This window comes from Scheffersomyces stipitis, chromosome 1, assembly GCF_000209165.1.
Source record: "Scheffersomyces stipitis CBS 6054 chromosome 1, whole genome shotgun sequence".
Taxonomy (NCBI): domain Eukaryota; kingdom Fungi; phylum Ascomycota; class Pichiomycetes; order Serinales; family Debaryomycetaceae; genus Scheffersomyces; species Scheffersomyces stipitis.
In genome coordinates, this window is record NC_009068.1 from 1667469 (window position 1) to 1689178 (window position 21710).

Below are 21710 nucleotides of genomic sequence, written 5' to 3' on the forward strand. Positions count from 1 at the left end.
TGGGAGATATTTTCGTTTTTGCAATTGGCGATTACAGCTTGATTATCTTCATAGATTTGTACGCTTGACACTATGAATCCAAGTTCTCTTAAGATGTTCTTTATACGGATCGACGTCTCTGCAGTCAGCTTTAAAGCGACCAATTCGCAACTAGCAGAACTTGTAGTAATGTTATGTTGACGTTTAGTGGTCCAGCTAACCAAATGTCCGTTGAGATAAATGGCATTTCCAGTAATTGATCTTCTATCCTTCTCTGGAGCGAAGGAAGCATCTGTGTAAGCAACTATGTTAAAATCTAATTTCTTGTTTGATGATTGGTTGCTCTCATATTTTAATTCATAATCTATGTTCAGCTTGAGGTAACGAATGCAGTATAATAATTTCTGAAAATCATTTATATTTGGGTTGGCACCTTTGCTACCCAACTGATTGGCAGCAAAAGATATATCAGGACGAGTATTTCGATTTGCCCAAAGCAATAATCCTACTCCCTTTTGATATAGCTCTTTACCCTTTGCATCCAATAATGTTTGGTTGTTTATCGGATTGTCCTCGATAAAGTGATCTTTAACAGTGGTGGATGCATTATTGTACTTCGACTTGTCTTTGATCATTGGAATATACTTTCCATATGATTCTTCAAGTTTGAATTGCTTTACAATATTTTGTAAGTATTCTGTCTGGGACATAATGTAACCGTTCTCGGTCTTATGAAATTTTACCCCAAGGTATTCCTTGATTTCTTCAAGGTACTTCATGTCGAAATGCTTTTGTAGGTCTCGTTTGAATTCTTTAAGCATCCTTTCGCTTGATGACACCATGAATAAGTCATCAACATAAACAGCAATGATGATTATGTCACCTTTGTTCTTTTTGTGGAACAATCCTGAAGCGAATGATGATTCCTCAAAACCGAAGTTTTGAATAACCTTGAGTAATGTGTGGTACCATTCGTACCCACTTTGTCGCATACCATATATTGCCTTTTTAACCAACCAGCATTTATTCTTTGGCAATTCGTATCCTTTCGGTGGACGGATGTAGATTGGCTCATTGTTCGATAATGGCGCGTTTAGATACGCAGATTCAATATCGAGCTGGTGGATAATATAATTGTTAGTGGTGGCAATAGAAACTAGTAATCTGATGGTCAATAGGTCTACAACGGGGGATGATATTTTTGATGGATCGAAATCCCGGCCGGGTTGTTGTAGAAAACCTCTAACGACACATCTGCTTTTGTATTTAACGCCTTTTATTCCTCCATCCTTAGATGTATGTACCCATCTGGTGGATATGGCTTTCCTGCCTTTCGGAATATCAACGACTTCAAAAACGTTCAATTTAATGAATTTGTCTATTTCACGATCCATGGATTCTATCCAATTTTTATCGTTGTAATCAATGTTTTCGATAACAGCATTTATAACATTGATTGGTAAATCATCCGAGTCTTCTTCAATTTGATCGATCAATGAGAATAAGCAATGTGCACCTTCGATATTTGTACATACGTCAGTTGATCTAGACTCAATCAAACTGGCCATAAGGTTGATTGTGCTTATACTCAGGAAGTCTGGTGATGTTTTCCTCTGTCTTTTATTGTCGCCCCCTTCTGTATCAGTTTTAGTTTTAGCTGATACAGAATAGACGCTGCTCTTTTGGCCCGGATGCGTCTTTGTCCTTGTTTTAAGTGTCTTACTTTCCGGAGTAAAATTGGGTGACCGCTTTAATTTAACTGATGGTTCTGGTGTGAGTCCCTCTTGCATTCTTTGACGTTTCAAAGCTCGGACGTCTCTGTTTGAAGGTGCTTGAATCATCTCTGGCTCATTCTTGATAGTTGTGCTCTCCCCTTGATTGTCAATCGGTTGAACAATGCCATGTTTCGTCTTGACGTTACCAGTGTCTTTAGACGATTTCGTATCTGAATTGAGTTCGGTAATTTCAATTGCAGCTGGGATGTGCTTATCATTTGCATTATCGCTTTTATTGTTATGATCTTTAACAATAATTTGCTTTGAGGCAGGATTTTGAGATTCTTTTAATGTTGCAACGGGTGCATCTTCATTAATGAGTTCATATTTGGTTTCATCAGCCTTCTGCTCTCTTTGAGTAGAAGTTATGCCTGAGTCGGATTTATAGCCCAGTGGAGTATCTCTCTGGATATCCTCTCCGGATACAGGAGCTACCTGTTTATTGACTGGGGTAGGTGTTCGTACGTTTGTCCCCCCCACTAATGTGGACGAATTAATTGCAGTGCTCGTGCTCTCTCTATGAGTCTTATCTGTAGTAGTAATAGGTTTTGGATGTTCAGGATTTGTCATCCAAGGAAATTTGTTAGTAACGTTCGTGTACACTTCGGGATGTTTCTTGGCTAAGATCAGGAAAGAGGGTTGAGGATCAGTTGAACAATTATCCGTGGGCGACGGATCCCTCCTTGCTTCTGAAATACCACGGGTCATCACGGCTGATTTTTCGTGGATGCCCGCTGATGTGGAAGGTACATTTTCCTGTCGAACGGATTCAAAAGTATCATAGTCATGGGCTTCTTGATTAAGTTTAAATTGAGCAGCAGCGACTTGGGCATTCAAGGTCGCTTTAACTTCGTTCGCCTCCTGAATTTGAGAGAAATCAAGCGATTTGAAGTATGAGTTAATATGTGCCATGGAACTCATGAACTTGACATTTACTGTCTGAATAACTGGGAAGTTTTTCGTACTGACGAGGATTTTATATGTGTAGTTGTCTTCGCAGAAACCAATAAAAGTACCAAAGAATGTCATCGGGTATTGCTTATTATTTGGATTAGCTGGTGCATTGGGTAGAGGAATATGCAATTTTTTAAATTCCTCTGGCGAAGATGCTTTAACTGACACGTCCAAGCCAAATTGAATATATGTTGGTCTGTATGCATCGAGCTTATTAAAGACTTCATAAGGAGTCCTACCTTTGAGAGCCTTGTTGGGCGTATGGTTCTTAATGTACAGCACATATTCAATGATGTGGTCAAAAAGACAAAGAACCTTGTCTGTGTAATTCGGAAATTGAAGGATAATCTTGTATATGTTTCGCAAGATCGTACGGTTGTGGGATTCAGCAAGTCCATTCAATTCCGGAGAGTAGCTAGCAATCTTATCTCGTTTTATGCCAAGTTTGGCAAGCAGTTCGGTGTCAGGTAGTTCTTTGGCATTGTCTGCTCTAAAATGCGCTATCCTTTCTGGAAATCTATTGTTCCATATGTGCAAGAGAAGGAGAACATCATCCATGACTTGCTTATGAGATGTAAAGATAAGTTCGGTAAATCGGGAGAAATGATCAATGAGTGTAGTGATAAAGTATTTTTTGTGGCCGATAAGGAAGGGTCCCATCGTGTCACTACTAACTCTTTCTAACCGACGTGTGGCAGGTCTTTGGGTGGTGTGGTTATGTGATGCTTGTCTAATGTTCACGGCGTGACATAGGCGACATTCTTTCACCCTACGGATACTCTCTTCCGTATCAACTACCTTAATAAATCCCATTTTGGCAAGGGATTGTAAATTTGAAATTGCCATATGACTGCATTGTAGATGGTGATAAAACCAGTCTTGGGGGCCGTGAAGTTCGGCAACTTCAGCAGGAATATTATGTATAGTGGAATATTCCTCTTCAAAAAAATGAAGTGATTCGATATTATTTTTGGCAGAAAGTTTAGAAATGAAAAGATTATTCTTTCTATTAGCAACTTTGAGCATGTGTTCACTATTGGCAATATAGGCTCCGTCGTCTGTGAGCACGGTTGTCCATCCTTGTTCAAGTAGTTGGCCAACTGATATGAGATTACAAGAGATTTCAGGGACGACCATAACGTTGGAGATAGATACCTTTGGGTCTAGATGTATGTCAAGCGTACCTTTTGCAATAGCTCGTACGGTTCTTCCGTCAGCAACACGAAATGATGTACCTTGGCCTTTAGGCTCATAGGTTATATCATGCAATAATTTTGTGGAATTAACACACGTTCTTGAACAACCTGAATCGTATAGAAATAGTACATTTGACAGCAGTGGTCCGTCACCTAAGTAAAAGATTTGACGATTTGGGTGACCACCAAACCATTAATTGTTGGCGAAGTTCTTATTTCCACTGTTCTTTTGTGATTCAGTGTAATTTTGGTTCTTTTTGTATCCATGTGTATGACTTTTCTTATTTTGAAGTTGTTTATCCGACGAATTCAGAGGCATATCAATAAAATTTGAATCGGATCTCATTTTAAGAAATGTATGTCTGAGTGGAGCTGCAACCTTTGATGAATCATTTTTAAAAGCTTGGTATTGTTCATTTAGTTGTCTACCTAAAGCTTTGACATTTGATTCGTTACTGTTGTTGACATATATGAAGTAGGCAATAGCATCGCGGGAGTTTAATGTTTTTAAGAACTGGGTAATCTGACGATCGGTAACGGAAGTTATACGTACAAGATGATTCTCAATATCTGAAGTATTGGTGAGTCTTTCGATCTTTTTAAACTTCTTGATATATTCAATGATCTGTGCTGAACAATCATTACCATCGTGAGTTTCGATGTATCCGATGATTTTCTTCAATGTAACATTTCCAGCTTCGTTTTCAAAAGCTGTTGCTGTGTTTTCGCTTAGGATACTTGCTATATTTTCGGCCACTAATTTATAGAAGTATACCTTATTGGCTGTACTATGACCGTCAAGAAAAACCGTATCTTTTGAGGTTGATTTGAGGTTAAAGTCATTCAATACGATCTCCTTTAATGGCGGAATCCGAGTGTAGACGCGTTTGAGTGTGGTCTTATACTTGGCTATAGTCTCAGGGCTTGTATCCAATTCTGGCAACTTTTGAAGTTGGTCTTCATATTTATCAATTAGTCTCCATACCGACCTTCTAATTTCTTCTTTAGAATTCGAAGTACTATATCCCTTACCTCTTTCAAGGGTCTCGGATATAGGAGTGTTAATATTTTCCAGCAGGTCTTCGTCAGAATCCAGCGATGACTCCGAATCTGATTGGGACTCTGATCCATTACCAGCATTTGTAGCATCAGCCTTTTCCTTACCCTTTGGTTCCTTGTTTGGAACTTCTCCGAGATTAAGCTTGTTAATTAAGTTCGTAAGGTTTTTGTTTACCTCATTGAACCTTTCGTCGATTTCGTTGAATTTTTTATCAAACTCACCCTTCAGGACAGGGACTAATGATTCATCAGTCAAGGCCTTGGGTTCAGTTGGAGATTGACAATCAACGAATTCATTTTCGAACTTGTCGTAAACTTCAGCAGCTAAAGAGGAGGACATTTTTGGGTTGGCTTAAAAATGGTTGCAATTTTGACTTCTAATCTGACGGGAAACCTGTATATGGGTAGGCCGGTTTTCCTTTTGGACTTAGAAATGGATTAATGGATATGGAGTTATATTAATCACTGAAGAACTATTTAAAATCTGTTTAAACTAGAGGGAATCCTCTGGGCTTTATATATTCTTCATCCTCATCTCATCTCTGTAGTTTGTTGCGTTATTCAACAAAAGAAATGTAGAATTTCTGTTTCGGATATTTATCGGATCCAATCCGAGGTTGGTCACCTCGGAAACCATTATTAGAGATCCTGTATCTTATTTTCCATCAAAAATTTCCGAAACTGAGGTTTCAAAACTTTCCATAGTAGGACTTAATGGGGTCTGGTTCTGAATAACCAGCTCGTCCATGGGATTATCCCGTAGTTGGGCCGGTTCCTCAGAGGTAGATGACACTGCAGTCACGAAGGATGGCTCTAAATTGCCGTTTTCATCGGCATCTGTGGACTCGCCATCGAGGTCCATCAGATCAGGGGGTGCGACATGGTCGTGTGGATTTCGGTCAATATCCGGTGGTTTTGGCTCGTTTAAGGCTTGATTTGAAGAGCTTTCACCAGAGAAAACCCCTAGAGGTCCCTCTGGCTGATTGATTGGTCGTAGTTCTGACATTTTGAAATTTTACTATTGCGGTATGGATTTTTTACATTAGCTCCTGTACCACTTTTAGCGAATTTGCATAAAATATTGAGCCTCCTTAGCTTAGTGGTAGAGCGTTGCACTTGTAATGCAAAGGTCGCTAGTTCAATTCTGGCAGGAGGCATTTTTTTTGATTATACTGTAATTGTTATGCTTTGGCAATAGAGTCCCCTAAATGCTGCTTCATCTCTATCGAAGAAACTTTGGATGAATAATTAATGTCGATAGAAAACATGATATAAATGGCTATTTTCTGGAATTGACGAAGTATTGGCCGATTACGCGAAGAATGTCTTTTCTAGATTATACGTGGCTGATAAAATCCGAAGAGTTTGTACCCAATTTTTGCTAAAATTCTCGAAAAAGGTAAAATATATAAAATTCTTTTCCAACCAACTTGAAGTTTTCATATCTCAACAAAAGACTACCATTCTCTGTCTTTGTCATTACTCTCTGCGGCCTCAACTTCTCTAGCTCATCACTATCAAAATCATCCCATGTTGCAGCTCGTTATATGCAAGAGTGCGCCACTTAGCAATTCAAAAGTTTTGGTGGAGAAAAAGGACTATAGCCATATTTTGATTTTACTTCTTCTTATACCATACAGATTGTAGAAGTTGTTTTTGAGATTTCTGGATAGAAACACGTCTACGATGTACGCGTATGGAGCACTGAAGAGTGCGTTTCGCTACACGTATAGTCGTACGCGTGGCACCGCGTTTCTCTTGGGCTCTCTAAAATCGCAGAATGGATCACCTCTTACGATTAGGTACTATCATCTATTGTCTACAGCCAAACACCAATTTCCCTTAAGAAGTACTACAAACAGCTTCCAGTCCCGCACGGCAATGCGTCACATTGGGTTCATCAAGATTCTAGCCAAAACGACAAGGATCCCGGCGTATGTGGGGGGCACCCTTGCTGCTGGTGGGTCTTATGTAGCTTACAAGGTGGAGCAGGCTCTGACGTATACTCAAGACCAGCTTCTGTCAATCAAAGACTTCACGCAAGGCGTTTTTGATACTGCCGGCGACTTTTTCAAGGGAATGGGTGGCAAACTGTCGGAGAGCGGTGGAAGCTCGGGGGGCTCCGGTTCGCCTGGCGGAAGTAATGATACCACTACAGCCGTAGGAGCCACGGCAGCAGCTCTAGGCTTGACTTCTGAAGATGAAAATGAGTCAGAAGATGATGAAAATGATGATTTAGCTCAAGATGAAGATGAGGAGACGCTTTACAATGACTACGATGACGATGATGACTTGGAAAACGACGAAACCAGCAACGAAATGCTCAATTTGACCCGGCAAATGATCGAAATCAGAAACTTGCTTGCGTCCATCGATCATGACGGATTGCGTTTGCCATCTATCGTAGTCATTGGCTCTCAATCTAGCGGAAAATCGTCGGTTTTGGAAGCCATCGTGGGCCAAGAATTCTTGCCCAAGGGTTCGAATATGGTCACAAGAAGACCGATCGAATTGACATTGATCAACACACCAGAAGCTGCTGCTGATGTCGCTGAGTTTCCCGCATTGAAGATGCACAACTTGACTGATTTTGAACAGGTCCAGAAGATCTTGCTCGATTTGAATTTGGCAGTTCCTGAAAAAGACTGTATTTCCAGTGATCCAATTCAGATCACCATTAGATCGCCTAGAGTACCCGACTTGTCGCTCGTAGATTTACCTGGTTATATCCAAGTGGAAGCTGCTGATCAGCCGTTGGAGTTGAAACAGAAAATCCGGAAGCTTTGTGACAGATACTTGGAAGCTCCTAACATCATTTTGGCCATATCTGCTGCTGATGTCGATTTGGCAAATTCCAGTGCCTTAAGAGCTTCAAGAACTGCGGATCCCCGAGGTGAAAGAACAATAGGGGTAGTTACCAAGATTGATTTGGTAGATCCCGAGAGAGCGACCAAGATCTTGACTAATAAGAAGTACCCACTCAGAATGGGCTATGTGGGCGTAATAACGAAGGCTCCCCCCACTTCTAAAGGTGGATCAGGCCTATTCTCGAGGAAGGCCATCTCAGGATACCAGGCTTATGTGGCACAGCAAAATTTTGAACATAGCTATTTGAAGGAAAACAAAGAAGACTTCTACGGTACTACAACTGGAACCAGAAACTTAAAGAAGAAACTTATGAAAGTTCTTGAAAAATCGATGGCAGCATCGTTGGCACCAACGCATTTGGCAATCCAACAAGACCTAGAAGAGACATCATATCAGTTCAAAGTAGAATTCAATGATCGTCCTCTTACACCTGAGATGTATTTGGCCAACAATATCGACATGCTAAAGTTGGCCACAAAAGATTTGAGCCATGAATTCTCACGTCGTGAGTTGAAGTCGTTATTGAAAAATGAACTCGACCAGAAAGTGTTAGACCTACTTGCTGAAAGATACTGGAATAAGCCTTTTAACTTGAAGCAAAATCAAAATGCTCTTGTGGAACCAAATTTGAAAGAACTTTCTCAAATCACGAACATCGATGACGACATATACTGGCACAAGAAATTGGACCTAACCACAAGCTCGTTGACGAAAATGGGCGTTGGCAGAATATCAACAAGTCTTGTTACAAATGCATTGCTTAAAGAAATCGAGAATTTGGTAGACAACACTCAGTTAAAGAACCATCCTATGGCAAAGAATGCCGTCAGCGAAGCGGCCAAGACTGTTTTGGGCGCCAAATACTACTCGACTGCTGACCAGGTTGAAAACTGTATAAAACCATACAAGTATGAGATCGAAATCGAAGACAGAGAATGGCAAGCCAGCAAAGAGAATTCCGTAAGATTGTTAAAGGAAGAAATTAGACAATGTGACGAGGTGTACAATAACTTGAAGAAGCAGATAGGAGGCAGAAAACTCCAACAGGTGGTATCTTATTTGGAAAGACTAAAGCAACAACAGACTACTGATGTTGACTTCAATTCGCCAGAGGCGCTTGGTTTCTCACCAAGTTTGATCCAGAGAGGTCAGGATGCTATCTTCTTAAAGGACAGACTTTCTTTGCTTAAGATGAGATACCTGTTCGTCAAAAATTCTAAGAAGTGTAAGAAGAAAGAAAACAAGTACCAGTGTCCGGAGATTTTCTTGGATGCTGTGGCTTCTAAGGTTACTTCTACTTCCATCCTTTTTTTGAATGTAGAATTGCTTAGTGATTTCTACTACAATTTCCCCAGAGAATTGGATATGAAATTCTTTAACAACTTGAGCAAGGAAGAAATCGAAAAGTTTGCTAAAGAAGACCCCAGAATCAAGAAGCACATTGAATTACAAGAGAGAAAAGACTTGTACGAAAATGCCTTAAGCAAGATTGAAAGTGTTTTAGCAATTCAAAGAACCAAGACAACTGGCATTGTTAAAAACGAAAAGACTGGTGGCTCTTCAATCTTCAACTGGGGAAAGTAATTGTCTATAACTTAACGTCACGCCTTGTGTAAATGTCTTCTACAGACTCTCTTACAGAATTACTCCTATTCTTGTATCTAACGACCTATTTCTCTGTACATATAGTGATACAAATTAACGAATTACTTCTAGTTCTTGTATTATACAGATTTTTGTAGTTAAATGCTATTAATGCTATTTGGACAGCTACTTGAGGACTTTGACAATAAGATCGAACAAAGTCTCCACAGAAGCACTATCAGATTTTTCGAAGAGGGGCTGGAAGGTATTGAGGTCTATAACTCTATTAAACTCGTAACTTTCGTCAATATCTTGCGAGGACGACACATTAGAGTTAGTATTAGTATTGAGGCTTCTGTTATTGATCAAGTCAGCAGTGGCTTGAGCGTTTATCAACATGTTGTTCATATCCTTAGCCAAGTCATCATCGTTGTTAGCTAACAGAATAGGCGAGTTCGAGGTTGGTTGAATTATGCCAATTCTGGAGTTCAAGTCTACAAAGACGAACGACGAGTTGTAGTAGCGGATAGACGAAATACCCTGCTTGTGAGTGTGAGAGTATAATGGCTTCAATTGGTTTGGTTTGAAAATCAAAACCTTCGAGTTGATTTCAAAATCACCTTCGTCGTTGTAGTAGTTAACTGCCAAACAAATCAACTTGTTGATAATATCTACAGCGATCGTATGCTTTCCTCCATAGGTGGTATTGACCTTTGCGACCAACTCGTTGAACTCGCCAGTAAGCAAATTGAAAGACGATATTCTGGTCTTTGATAACACAATCAAGTTATTGTCTACAATAGACAAAGATCTGATTCTAGACCCCGACAACGTTGGGACCTTGAAAACTGATTCAGGTAACTCCTCAAAAGTCTTCGAATTAATAGCAAGAACCGTGCTTTCATGACCCAAGAAAATAACAGAGCTATCTTCAGACCAGCACACAGCAACAGCTTCAGCTGTAAGGGCTCCGCTGGGTCTAGATTTCCTCAAAGTCCAAGCGGTCTGCTGGCTTCTGGCTCCATTTTTACCTATAGTTTGGTAGATCTCCTTGGGTACACTAGGTCTCCATATTCTTAATCCACCCTTATTGTCTACAGTCAAGATAGCCTGTCCATTAAAGTAGGAGCTTGGAGCTGCGCATATGGCCAAGATCGGATTCAAGTTCCCGTGAGGGTCGATGATCTTGGTAGACAACTCCCAATAGCCAGTCTTGTTGGACGACGAGTTTGCAGATTCGATTTTGTTGCCGGTATTAGACTCGACGAATTTCCAGAATTTTAATGCATATTGCTTATCGTCTTTGGATAACAAGTTATCTATTTCTGAAGTAGAAACACTATCAAAGGTGCACATCCACTCACCGTCGTTTGTGAAAGAAAGCAACGAGATCAGAGGATCTAAGAGCTTGGTCTCGGATCTAACCTTACCAGTGGGTAAAGTAGGAGCAGCGTTCTGAATGAAAGACTGCTCGTTCTTGACCAAGTCGTAAGCCTGGATGATGGATTCATTAGGGAAATAGAGATTCTTGGTCTTGGGATGCACTTCGAAGACAGAAGAGTAGTCATGTCTCAACTTGGACTTGTCGAAATTGGTCTCAGCCTTGATGTACTTCTTCTTGGTTTTAGCCAACGTCGTCTTCACGTTGTTGGAGAATTTTGGTCTGATGGTATTCACTGACAATCTCGATACCAAGTCTACTGACGAAACTACCAAGATCTCGTAGTTGTTTTCTTCTTCCGAAACAGACTCTTCTATGATTTTGGCAGACGAAACATTCAATAACAAGGTATAGTAGTCACTTTTGTTATAGTCAATGGATATTTTGTCTATGGTACCGTTCAATCTGGGCAAGAATTGTGTCTTGTCTGTTTCCAACTGCCAAAATACCAACACCTTTTCAAGACCCCCAGAAAGCAAATAATTGTTATCTGGAGTAAAATGCAAAGATCTTACTTGATCAATGTGCCATTTCAACAAACGCTGTGGCTTCTCGCTAGCCAATCCCCCGTAGAGAATCTGGATAGCACCCGCAGATGTCCCAAGGGCAACAGTAGAGTCATTAGAAACCGCCACGGAGGTTATAGCGGACTTGAACGGGAACTTAATCGTCTCTGTAGAAACTTGAGTTCGGTTCTCTGACTCAGATTCGACTTCAGTTTGGTCATTTCTAAAAATCTCTACTAAGTCAATCAACACGATATCGTGATCAGATGTCACAAAGGCTAACTTAGTACTATCTATGGAAACGGCATACTTTATGCTGTTGTGGATATCGGCCAAATTAGTTGAGTTCAAAGTGGCTTTCTCTATTCTGTGAATGTAACGAGTATGAGGTGAAATTCCCGATTTCTTGTCCTTTTTGCCCAAAACTACATAGTAGGCATCCTTCAGTACTGCCAACACAGACAAAAGGGGATATTCAACCTGCAAATTAGTGGTTGATAGTATAGGTTCCATTACTTTGTCTTTCCAGTTGATAGTAGAAATTGCACCCAGACTATGGAAAATAAGCACATTACTGCCGTTCGATGGATCCAACTTGAGATCACACATATCCAGAAGATCAACATCGATGCTGCGTACACATCTTCTGGTGGAAATAAAGTAGACTCGGAGTTGATGTGATAATGCTACAATATTGAACCGGCCATCTCCCAGAAATACACTGGAGCCAGCACTGGAATTGGCAAGAAAGGCAGGTCTACCTCCCGTAGCCATGGAGCACGTCCACGAAGATAACGAAGACATGGTCACAGACTTTGCTAGGAAAAAACAAAGAAAATGAATGCAAAATCGAGATCTTTAAGTAAATGAAAAATCGTATAGTTAAGCACAATCCTAAATTTTTTTCATCGATGAGATGAGTCACGTGACTCCTCAATTTTTCACCCACCGAAAGCGATTGACTTGGAAATCGAGATATATTTGTAATTCTTGCAGTTGTTCTGGCATTCTCCATTCACCAAGATGATCATTCCTATTCGTTGTTTCTCGTGCGGCAAGGTTGTTGGAGACAAGTGGGAAACCTACTTGGAATATTTGCAGGACGAATCCATGACCGAAGGAGATGCTTTGGACAAGTTGAAGTTGAAGAGATACTGCTGTAGAAGAATGGTGTTGACCCATGTTGATTTGATCGAGAAGTTCTTGCGTTACAATCCGTTGGAAAAGAAGGAGATTAATTAGAATCTGTCACAAACGCTGAATCTGCCAGAATTAAAACTGATTTTCAATACTTTAAGTGTTCTTAATGTGCTAATGTTCGTAACACACTAAAAATGAAATCTCACAATCCATTCCACATCGCAAACCTCTTTCGGGCTCGAAAGTCATATAGCCACAAGGCGAGATCCGGTGGTCTCTGTATTTTAGACTCAAACACATAACCGTGTATTATATATAAACGAATATATATCTCATTTAGAATAGACTAGAGTCAACTTCAGACTGGGAAGTTGAAGTTCTGAATCACTGCAGTAGCAATCTTCAATGGCATTCTATTCAATATCAAGAAATTAAGAGGGGTCAGATTAAGGTTCAGTTTCGTTCTCAATCCGCTATCCTTGTAGTGCTATGGCAGTAGTCTAAGTATATTTATAAAAGTTGCTATGTAAGGGAATCGTCTAATATTCTCTAGTTAAGATATTACTAATTAAATATTCTTGCAAGTAGAATCTATATTATCTCTAGTTCTCATTATCAGCCTCGGCAGTATCCACGGCTTGGATGTACTCGTAAAAAAATGCCGTCAACTGCAAGTGAGTGTCAAACTTCAACTTCTCATCCACACTATGAATGTTAGTGTCATGGATCATATCGCTGGTAAAAAGAGGTGAGTATCTAAAGATGTTTCTCGTCAAGTTCCAGTAGTGCCTGGTATCAGTGTTTCCAGTCATTATAGAAGGAGAAGTGACAATTGGATACTCGATATCAGGGAACACCAAGTCTTCAAAGACATGTCTGGTAACACCTGCAAGATATTTCCACACGTTGTCATTCAAAGGAGTTACTGGAGCAATATCCAACGGAGTTTGAGAATTGAGTACAAACACACCAGAGTTATTCTTGGTGTCAAGAACCAACTCACCAAAAGCTTCTACAGCCAAGTTATGTCTTTTTGCGACTTCTACGACTCTGGAAACGAAACGATGTTTGACTTCTTCAAGAGAAGAGTCGATATTGACTCTGTGATTGACCAACAACTTGACGTGCTCAGGCAAGGCATTTGCCTTTTCCCCGCCTTTCACAATATCTATAGCCTGAGACGTTTGTACTAAGTACTTCATGAGCTTGCTTTGTTGCATTGTCTTGACCACACGAGAATTTGCAAATCTATCGTGAGCAGCTCTCAAGATCGCACCCTTCAAGTACCTAGGGATGTTGTCATAAGGGTCGTGAAGAGCTGCACATTGCATGTAGCTCAAGATTGGATTCTTGGAAGTCAAGAGTGGAGAGTAAGGATCCTTTTCTATCAAATAGGTTAACTCTCCAATGATACCAATGGAGGTATGGTCAGGAGGAACGGAAGAATGGCCACCAGGGGTAGTCAATTCAACGTCAATGTCGATATAGCCCTTTTCTCCAGTACCAGGAGCAGCCAATATGGTCTTGGTGAGAGGGTCAAGCAACAAGCCTGGACCCTCATCGATAATGGCATACACAGAGTCGTTACCATAAGTCTTTTCCAAGTACTGACCAATCTTAGCAGCACCAACCACACCTGATGCTTCTTCATCAAAGCCAAATGCAGCGATAACCGACCTCTGTGGCTGGTAGCCCTTCTTCAACAACAATTCTATCGTCTCCAAGATGGAGATCAACACATTCTTACAGTCCGCAGCACCTCTTCCATAAATGAATTCACCGTCGTAATGGCCCTCAAATGGAGGATAAGTCCAATCTTTAAGTGTATCCTGCTGAACTGGAACCACGTCTTGGTGAGCAGTTAACATCAAAGGTTTCAAGCTATCGTCAGAACCTTTCCAGAAGTAGACCAAACCGTAGGTGTTGACTTTTTCAACTTGCAAGTTCTTGTAGACGATAGGAAACGTCTTTTCCAAGTATTTGTGGAACTTCTTGAATTTTGCCCATGTCTCTGGCGAGTCTGGCACATCTGGCTGGTTGTCAAAGATTTGTGTATCTACTTGAATGGCTCCTGCCAACTTGGCAATAGATGCATTTCTAAAGTCTTCTCCATACAAAATGTCGAGAACAGTCGAATTGTCCACAGAAAACGACTTCGGGAAAATAGGCTCATACAAGGGACACAACGAGTCCGAGGTATCTAAAGGAAGAAGCGCAACCTTGAGGTGGCTGTAGAGGTCAGTAGTTAAAAGAACCAATAAGAGAGCCACAATCGCTCCGATTGCACCTACCGATTTTCTCTTCCACAAGGGCGTTGTTGTGTTGTAATTGTCCAAAGGCAAAGCTACCATATTGAGAAATAGATAGAGTTTATCGAAAGAACCAAAAATTTCCAATTGAATTTTCAGAATCAGAAGTCTATTTCAATTAATAAAGTCTCCCTAATATTTTTAAACCTGGAGAAGTATTTTTCGGCTATCCGTATTTGGAGGATAATTCCGCGAGCCTCCTTGCGAGGTGGACTTATGTGTGGCAGAGGTAGATAAGAGGATAGTCTGATAAATGTCTACCCACCGAATGGGGCAGAGATAGCTGATATGGGAATAATAAGATGAAGCATAAAACAATATGGTATCGCTATCATTGTGGTATTTAGTGGCTGATTACTGTCGTTTTCCGTAGACTAGTCGGAATTGTTAGCTCTTAACATACTCTGTAAATGAGCTCCATTGTCTGAGCTGAAAGCAGATAAAGGTGAAAATTCCTTATGATAGCTTATCGGGAGATACTGCCCATATTGACTGGTACAAATATAGGTGATGGTGATGGCATCGCAATTGCCTGTTCACCATATATTTCACCAACGGTATCGGCATCGGTTCTAAAATGCGCAATTCAACAGCTTCATATAGGATTCAGAAACTCTACTTCTGTAGAGATTTGTTGACAACGACAGAATGAAGAAGAATTGGATACTAGAAGCCAACATACTAGATATAACATGCTAGTAATATAATATGCTAATTCTATAACATACTAAATAGAAAAAGGGATAAAGAGAGATCCACCGTCGGCTCGGTTCAGTTATCCTACACCATACGTGCAATAAGCCAACGAAGCTCTAACTATCCAGTGTTTGGCTGTATATTCACGATATCGCCTCGAAGGTTGACATATAAGATGTGTATAGGGAAGTCCACATACAAATAAATAACCAGACTTCTGTGGGGCGGCTCCATCTATTGGTCCATGTATGCTTTAGTCATCAGCCTAGGGAATGAGCCTCTCTCTCTAGCCGAAAGTCAACCCATAGAAGGCTAAGCTTGGTATGGTATTCGAAAGGGACATTTCGAAACGATCGGGTGTAGGCTCCGAAGAAGTTGACAAGCGTTGACGGAATTTCAGCGAACGGCTGTCGGGAGAACGCTACAGAAATCGAAACCTTAAAGCACAAAGGTTACCGATCAAGCAATTACGAGTTTTCATAACAATATTCGACAGATTTAACTAGCTACTATGACACTATTCAGATCCGCCCAATAAATCAAAACGAACTATTTCATTACGTAGCCTGTTGTAGGAAAACCCAAACAGCACATCAACTTTGGCACAGTGTTAATATCGAGATGCAAGTCATATGAGTGCTAGAAAGGCACAAATGAAGCTACTCAAATGCCAGATAAAGGGATTATAACAACAGGGACTTCCTTTGCCCTTGCGCCCATAAACAGACACCTTTTACCTTTTGGGTGAAATAGGCAAGCTTTAGGGCAGCAACTTGGCCTAATTAGGACTCAACCACTCTATGCAAGCAGTAAAGGTTGCTTCTGAGGCGAGTGAATGCACCAGTTATGTTTGGGATATACTTGAAACCAGTTTGGCCCGGCTATTTGAACCTCATCCGTGCATGCTTTGGAGGAGAATAGCTGTGGACTGGAGTCATTATCGTTTCATGCTGGAATAAGTAACGGCGGACTGCCTCCATTGGGCGGTGTAGAAGACGTCGTTAGCGTAGGGACTGCTAGTCTAATTAGCTCCCATGTGGCTAATACCCGAGCTAACTACGAAGTAGGCTAGATAGTGAAATTCAGTCTCTAAATGCGCTAGTTGGCGCTGGTTACATGCTCAACAAAAGGCTAACCTAACCTAATCAACTCTCGCATGACGTTTTCAAACAGTATTTTACTGCGGCTTTGGTGACATTCTCAGTGCTCACGTTTCAGAATCCAACATTTTGACTTGCACCATACCAGGTTAAAACGGCCGAGCCCCATACAGTCGTGGCCACCAACTAGTTGCCCTGGCAGAATATCTGTTTGTACAACGCGACGAGATCACTGGCACTCAATATCCGTCAATACGCACCTAATGCAAACAAACAACGCGCAGGGCGCCAAAAAGAACTTAGACTGTGCATAAACATCCCTTGCTGTTTACATAAACAAAAATAATTTTTTAATTTTTTTCACAGCCATTCTTTTCTAGTAAGCCTGGGCAGAATAGGTAGATGAAACATACTCCGATGACCGTAGAGCCCTTATAAGAGAAACGGGTTTCCACCTTGTGCTGGTGAAATTGGCCCCTTCTAATTTTTTGGAATTTCGTTCACACAAACTTTCACTTTCACTGTTGTTTCCACACTCTTTGAGCTTTCAGCTTTCAGCTTCCAACTACTTCAATATTGATATAAAGACACTGCGTACCTTAATCGCGTCCACTCCTTTACATACCCGTCTTCTATATCTCTCTGACACTCGTTAGCAAGCTTCCTCCAAATCTGGTTCAACACTAAAACTGCAATCTATCCAAATGCGTTATTACATTCCTTTTGCTCTCTTGGCTGCTGCTTCGGCTGTAGTAATCCCCAACAAGAGATTCGATAATGAAACCATTCCAGCAACCTCCTCCGAGGCTCCTCTTGCTTCTTCAATTCTCAGTGAATCTTCCTCGATTCCTTCTTCGATCGTTGAATCTGCCGTGGAACTTGTAGCTGCTTCATCGGAAGTTTCTGTATCTTCTGCTGCAGCTCCTGCTTCTTCTAGCTCCCCAGTTTCTTCTGAAGTTGGTGTATCATCCTCAGCTGCTCCAGCAGATCCTTCAGCTTCCGTAGATGCTGAGTTTGTTTCTGCACCAGGGACTCTGACTTCCACCATTGATGATTATACTACTGTTACTCTTCCATCTAGTACGGTCACAATTGACCTTGCTTCTGTTTCTGAATCCCAGGTAGTTGCCGAGTCCTCTGCAACCGTTGCTTCTGTAGCTGAGGATGATACTTCTGCGGCTGCTGTCCAGAGTCAAGTCGTTATCACTTCCACTATCGTTGAGTATGTCACAATCACTTCTGACGGTGTGACCACTTCTTCTCCAACCACTATTCTCTCTACTTTGACGACATCTTCTGTGCCTGCTTCTACTCTGGACGAAGAAGAAACAACCACTTCTACTATTACCAGGTTTATCACTGTGACAGAATCAGATGGAGATGTCACAGAAGTTCCTGAAACTGAAGTAACCGTTTTCCCAGTCTCCGAAACTTCGTCTGTCGAGTACTGTGAACCAACTACTGTAACTGTCACTGTCACCACTGGTGCTGCATCCACCACCAACAACCTTGTGCTTACTTCCTACTTCACTTCTACATACCCAATCACTGCTGAATTCACTTTCGGTGGCAATATAACTACTATTACCAGCCAAGTTCAAGTCACCAGCACTCAACTTATTACTACAACTATTGCTGCTTCTTCTACTCCTGCAGTTTCATCTGTTTCTGAGGAGTCGTCTTCGTACATTCCAACTAGCTCTTACATCAGCTCTTCTGTAGTCCCACAGAACGAGACTATCTACACAACTAGCGCTCCATCTGCTGTTGAGCAAACTTCTATTGCCAGTGAGACTCCCTCCTTGCTTGAGAAGCTCAAAAGAGGAATTTTCTAAGAAACTAGCATCTCTCCCTTCTAGCTACGAAGCTAACGTAAAATATGGACAGTGACTAGAGATGAGAGTGGCAACGTAGACCACTCGCAGCTCTGTCAATATACCTCACTAGACATCTTCAATGCGTAAGCTTATTTTGTTGATTTTGTTCTCCCTCTCGAAAGAGAGTTCACGTCATCTCATGATACCCCTTCATCATTCATCTATCTTGATACCCACATCACATACATCCGGCAACTCTAGGTTTAGGAGAGTTCACATCTTTTTTTTATACAATTATTTAAAATCCGTTATATTTCTACCCGGGCTACGGATTCATAACCATTTCCCGCTCATGGTTTATATATTTTGGGTGTTACCAAAACACATTGTTTCAATAAACGCTTATCCTGAGAAACTTCATGCTGTAGGAGCCTTTAAGAGGCCTGAGAAGTAGTAATCACATTTCTTTAATCAATATTCTTCTTCGTTGACACTTCGATTAATGAAATCAGCTGTTCTGATTTCGCTTCCTGTTACCCAGGAAGATACCAGCAGTCCGTTAGCACTACGTCATTTTCTGATTTTGCACCCATTGATTATGCATTTTTCGTTCTGCACCTTCACGCGGGGTACGCGGTAACAAAGATTGTGATTAGCAACGCGAAAAGCAAACATTGGCGAACAAAATTTTCGTGAACGCGTTTCTGTCACGAAACTCGAAAAGTCAAGCAGTATTTGTTTTCTTCTGTACAAATCAGAAATTAAGAACGTCTTGGTGATCTCGGAATTTACCACGACACACACTGTAGCCACGACGCGTAAGTCTTGGTCCAACTTCTTTTTGTTTTTAAATTTGAAAACAGAAACAAACACATCGTATCAGAGACAACTGGTTGATCAGACTTGCTATTTGGAAAGTGTTGTATTTTGTTTTCAATTGTCATACTATAGGAAACCATACAATACTATAATAGTATAGAGAGTCATACTAAACTAGCGTATCCTATAGAAGTTCCTACTATTGAGTACATTTCAACATTTTTGTTGAAGGATTGAATTATCATAATAGAATCAGAGCCGAAATCATACCTATTACTAAAATATCGTCATACACGGCCCTTTAACATTTAATCATATTGTATCAGGTAGAGAGAATTTTCATATGTCTTCACCCATCAAATCAGCACAATCGCCCACTAGAGGCAATGAAAAGGTCATATTCGACGAAACCTTCTCGCCCGTGAAACTTCCAGTAGACAAGGAGATCGCCACGGAACACCACAGAACTCCAGAAGTAGTCATTCATCATCCTCATGGCTTATCTGCCAAGCACGATGCCAGAAGAACTTCAATTCATGCTACTAACAGACGGTCTATGGTCAACACTCCATTAGTGCCTACAACAATTCCGTTGTTGTCTTCTACATCCAAGAAAGCCATATACCCCATGACTCAACCTCGAGTAAACAAAAGCGTAAATCTAGATAGTATTAAAAGAGCAAAGGTCAGATTGGATTCAAAGTTGAATGGCTTGTTGTCCAAAAACGATACAGGTAAGGAAAACAGAAATCCTTTTGAGAGTTCCCCAACTCCTCGAATCGATATCAATAGCTCCATTGTAGTAGTTGAAGACTCTCGCGATAATAGTTCGCCTCTCAAGCGTCAATCACACGTCGGCCATGACTCTGGCTCATCTAAAAAGATCGCAAAAGTTGTCACCAACGCTGATGAAGCAACTGACTACCACATTCTGAATACGTCCTCTCAGTATCTGAAGCAGGTAGACGAAGCTTTCTTTAAGGAGGACTTGGTGGGCCAATTGAGCTCCAGCAAATCTTCACCTGTAGTTTCGAAAGTGGCCGACGAAAATGTCAATGTAATAGACAATGACAGCGACAGCGACCCTGAAGATTACGGAAGAATCGAAACGACCATTAGTCAGACGATAATTCCTAATGCTACATTTAACGGTAAAACTTTCAGTAATAGCATGAATTCCGACAACCACACACAGTTGAACAAGATCATCAGATTGGAGTCTAATCTGGATTACATAACTCCACAGAGACAAACAGAACCTGTCGCACGAAGTCCTGCCACCAACCAATTAGTTAGAATAAATGAAGCTCTTGTGGTGGACGATGCTGATGACGAGTCGGCAAACAACAAGTCAGATTTGAAAGATGCCACTAGTCCATTAAAGAACCACATGCCCAAACTTGCTCACAAAGACAGGAATGAGTATGATGATGACGAGAATGGCAATGAAGATGAGGACCTTCTTGAAGGTGAAAAGCTTGCTAACGAACCAACTATCAACTTCCTCATGTCACCCAATTCGAAGCCTGTTTTTTCACTTGAACAGATATCTAAAATGAGAAGTGAATACGATAAAAAGTCGTCCGAGTTGAACGAGCAAATTTCGGCAAAGGACCAACGTATAGTTTCTTTGAGTAAGGAGTTGACTTTAGCCAACGACTTGTTAATGAAATTGGAACAGCAAGTGCGAGACTTGAAGGAGTCGAATAACAAGTTGATAAGCAACGAGGATATTCTCTCGATTCAATTAAAGCATAACGAAAGAGAGCTCGCTTCACTAACCAAGAATTTCAAGATCAAGGAGAATTCAGTTGCTTACTTGAGAAAGAAGTTAAATACAAAGAAAGAGGAATACGAAGAAACCAAGGCACAGTTGCAAGATACGGAGTCTAACTTACGAACCTTGAGATCTGAATTCAACGAGTCCAACAATTTGAACATCGAAAATACCATAAAAATCGAAAAGTTGTTGAAGGAAAAAGAGGATGCGTGGAACCAATTGGAAAAGCAGAAGAACTTATATAGTGAGCTACAAGTGAAATTTGAATCCAAGGAAGAGTATTACGTTGCAAAAGTCAAAGAATTGACTAAACAGAACTCAGAGTTACTTGCTGCTAACAGTGAAAATGAGTCACTAATCAAAGACTTCGAAAATGTGACCAATACTAAGATTGTCGAATTGGAAACAACTATTGCAGACATTCACAGGGAGAAGGAAGAAGTGTCCAAGAGATTGGCCAAATCAGCCGAATATGTATCTGAAATTGAAAGCTTGAAGGAAAGTTTGCATGAAGCACAAAGTGCAAACAAGAAACTTGAATTCAAAGTAAACCATTTCGAAGATGTCAACCGAAATCTCAAACTAGACTATGAAAAGGCTGAGGCTCAACTGAAGAACAAGGACGAGATAATAGCCGAAGACGTTGCCAAGTTGAACGAGTTGGTGGATGCTGTGAACAAGAAAGAT

At 40.8% G+C, this 21710-nt stretch overlaps 6 protein-coding genes across 6 annotated transcripts; 3 read left to right on the forward strand and 3 right to left on the reverse strand. All coding sequences in view use genetic code 12, as the record gives it.

The window, feature by feature from the left end:
* Positions 1 to 5618: 5618 nt before the first annotated feature.
* Positions 5619 to 6121, reverse strand: PICST_28618 (predicted protein; the record flags this gene model as incomplete). The annotated part of the gene is made up of 2 exons (XM_001387925.1): positions 5619 to 5942; positions 6005 to 6121. 2 exons carry the CDS (start codon positions 6119 to 6121, stop codon positions 5619 to 5621), a joined length of 441 nt encoding a protein of 146 aa, XP_001387962.2.
* Positions 6122 to 6844: 723 nt separating this feature from the next.
* MGM1 (mitochondrial dynamin-like GTPase) lies at positions 6845 to 9415 on the forward strand (the record flags this gene model as incomplete). Its single annotated transcript, XM_001387513.1, has 1 exon — positions 6845 to 9415. One exon carries the CDS (start codon positions 6845 to 6847, stop codon positions 9413 to 9415), a length of 2571 nt encoding a protein of 856 aa, XP_001387550.2.
* Positions 9416 to 9601: 186 nt separating this feature from the next.
* NAN1 (Nucleolar protin NAN1 (U3 small nucleolar RNA-associated protein 17) (U3 snoRNA-associated protein 17)) lies at positions 9602 to 12166 on the reverse strand (the record flags this gene model as incomplete). Its single annotated transcript, XM_001387926.1, has 2 exons — positions 9602 to 11164; positions 11192 to 12166. The coding sequence occupies 2 exons, from the start codon at positions 12164 to 12166 to the stop codon at positions 9602 to 9604; spliced, it is 2538 nt and encodes an 845-aa protein (XP_001387963.2).
* A 219-nt stretch (positions 12167 to 12385) lies between these two features.
* On the forward strand, positions 12386 to 12604 carry RPB10 (DNA-directed RNA Polymerase II subunit L; the record flags this gene model as incomplete). The annotated part of the gene is made up of 1 exon (XM_001387514.1): positions 12386 to 12604. The coding sequence occupies one exon, from the start codon at positions 12386 to 12388 to the stop codon at positions 12602 to 12604; it is 219 nt and encodes a 72-aa protein (XP_001387551.1).
* A 500-nt stretch (positions 12605 to 13104) lies between these two features.
* On the reverse strand, positions 13105 to 14853 carry CPS1 (Gly-X carboxypeptidase; the record flags this gene model as incomplete). Its single annotated transcript, XM_001387927.1, has 1 exon — positions 13105 to 14853. One exon carries the CDS (start codon positions 14851 to 14853, stop codon positions 13105 to 13107), a length of 1749 nt encoding a protein of 582 aa, XP_001387964.1.
* Positions 14854 to 16345: 1492 nt separating this feature from the next.
* Positions 16346 to 18836, forward strand: PICST_66476 (serine rich glyco protein). Its single transcript, XM_001387515.1, has one exon. It carries the CDS (start codon positions 17312 to 17314, stop codon positions 18440 to 18442), a length of 1131 nt encoding a protein of 376 aa, XP_001387552.2. The 5' UTR covers positions 16346 to 17311; the 3' UTR covers positions 18443 to 18836.
* Positions 18837 to 21710: the final 2874 nt, after the last annotated feature.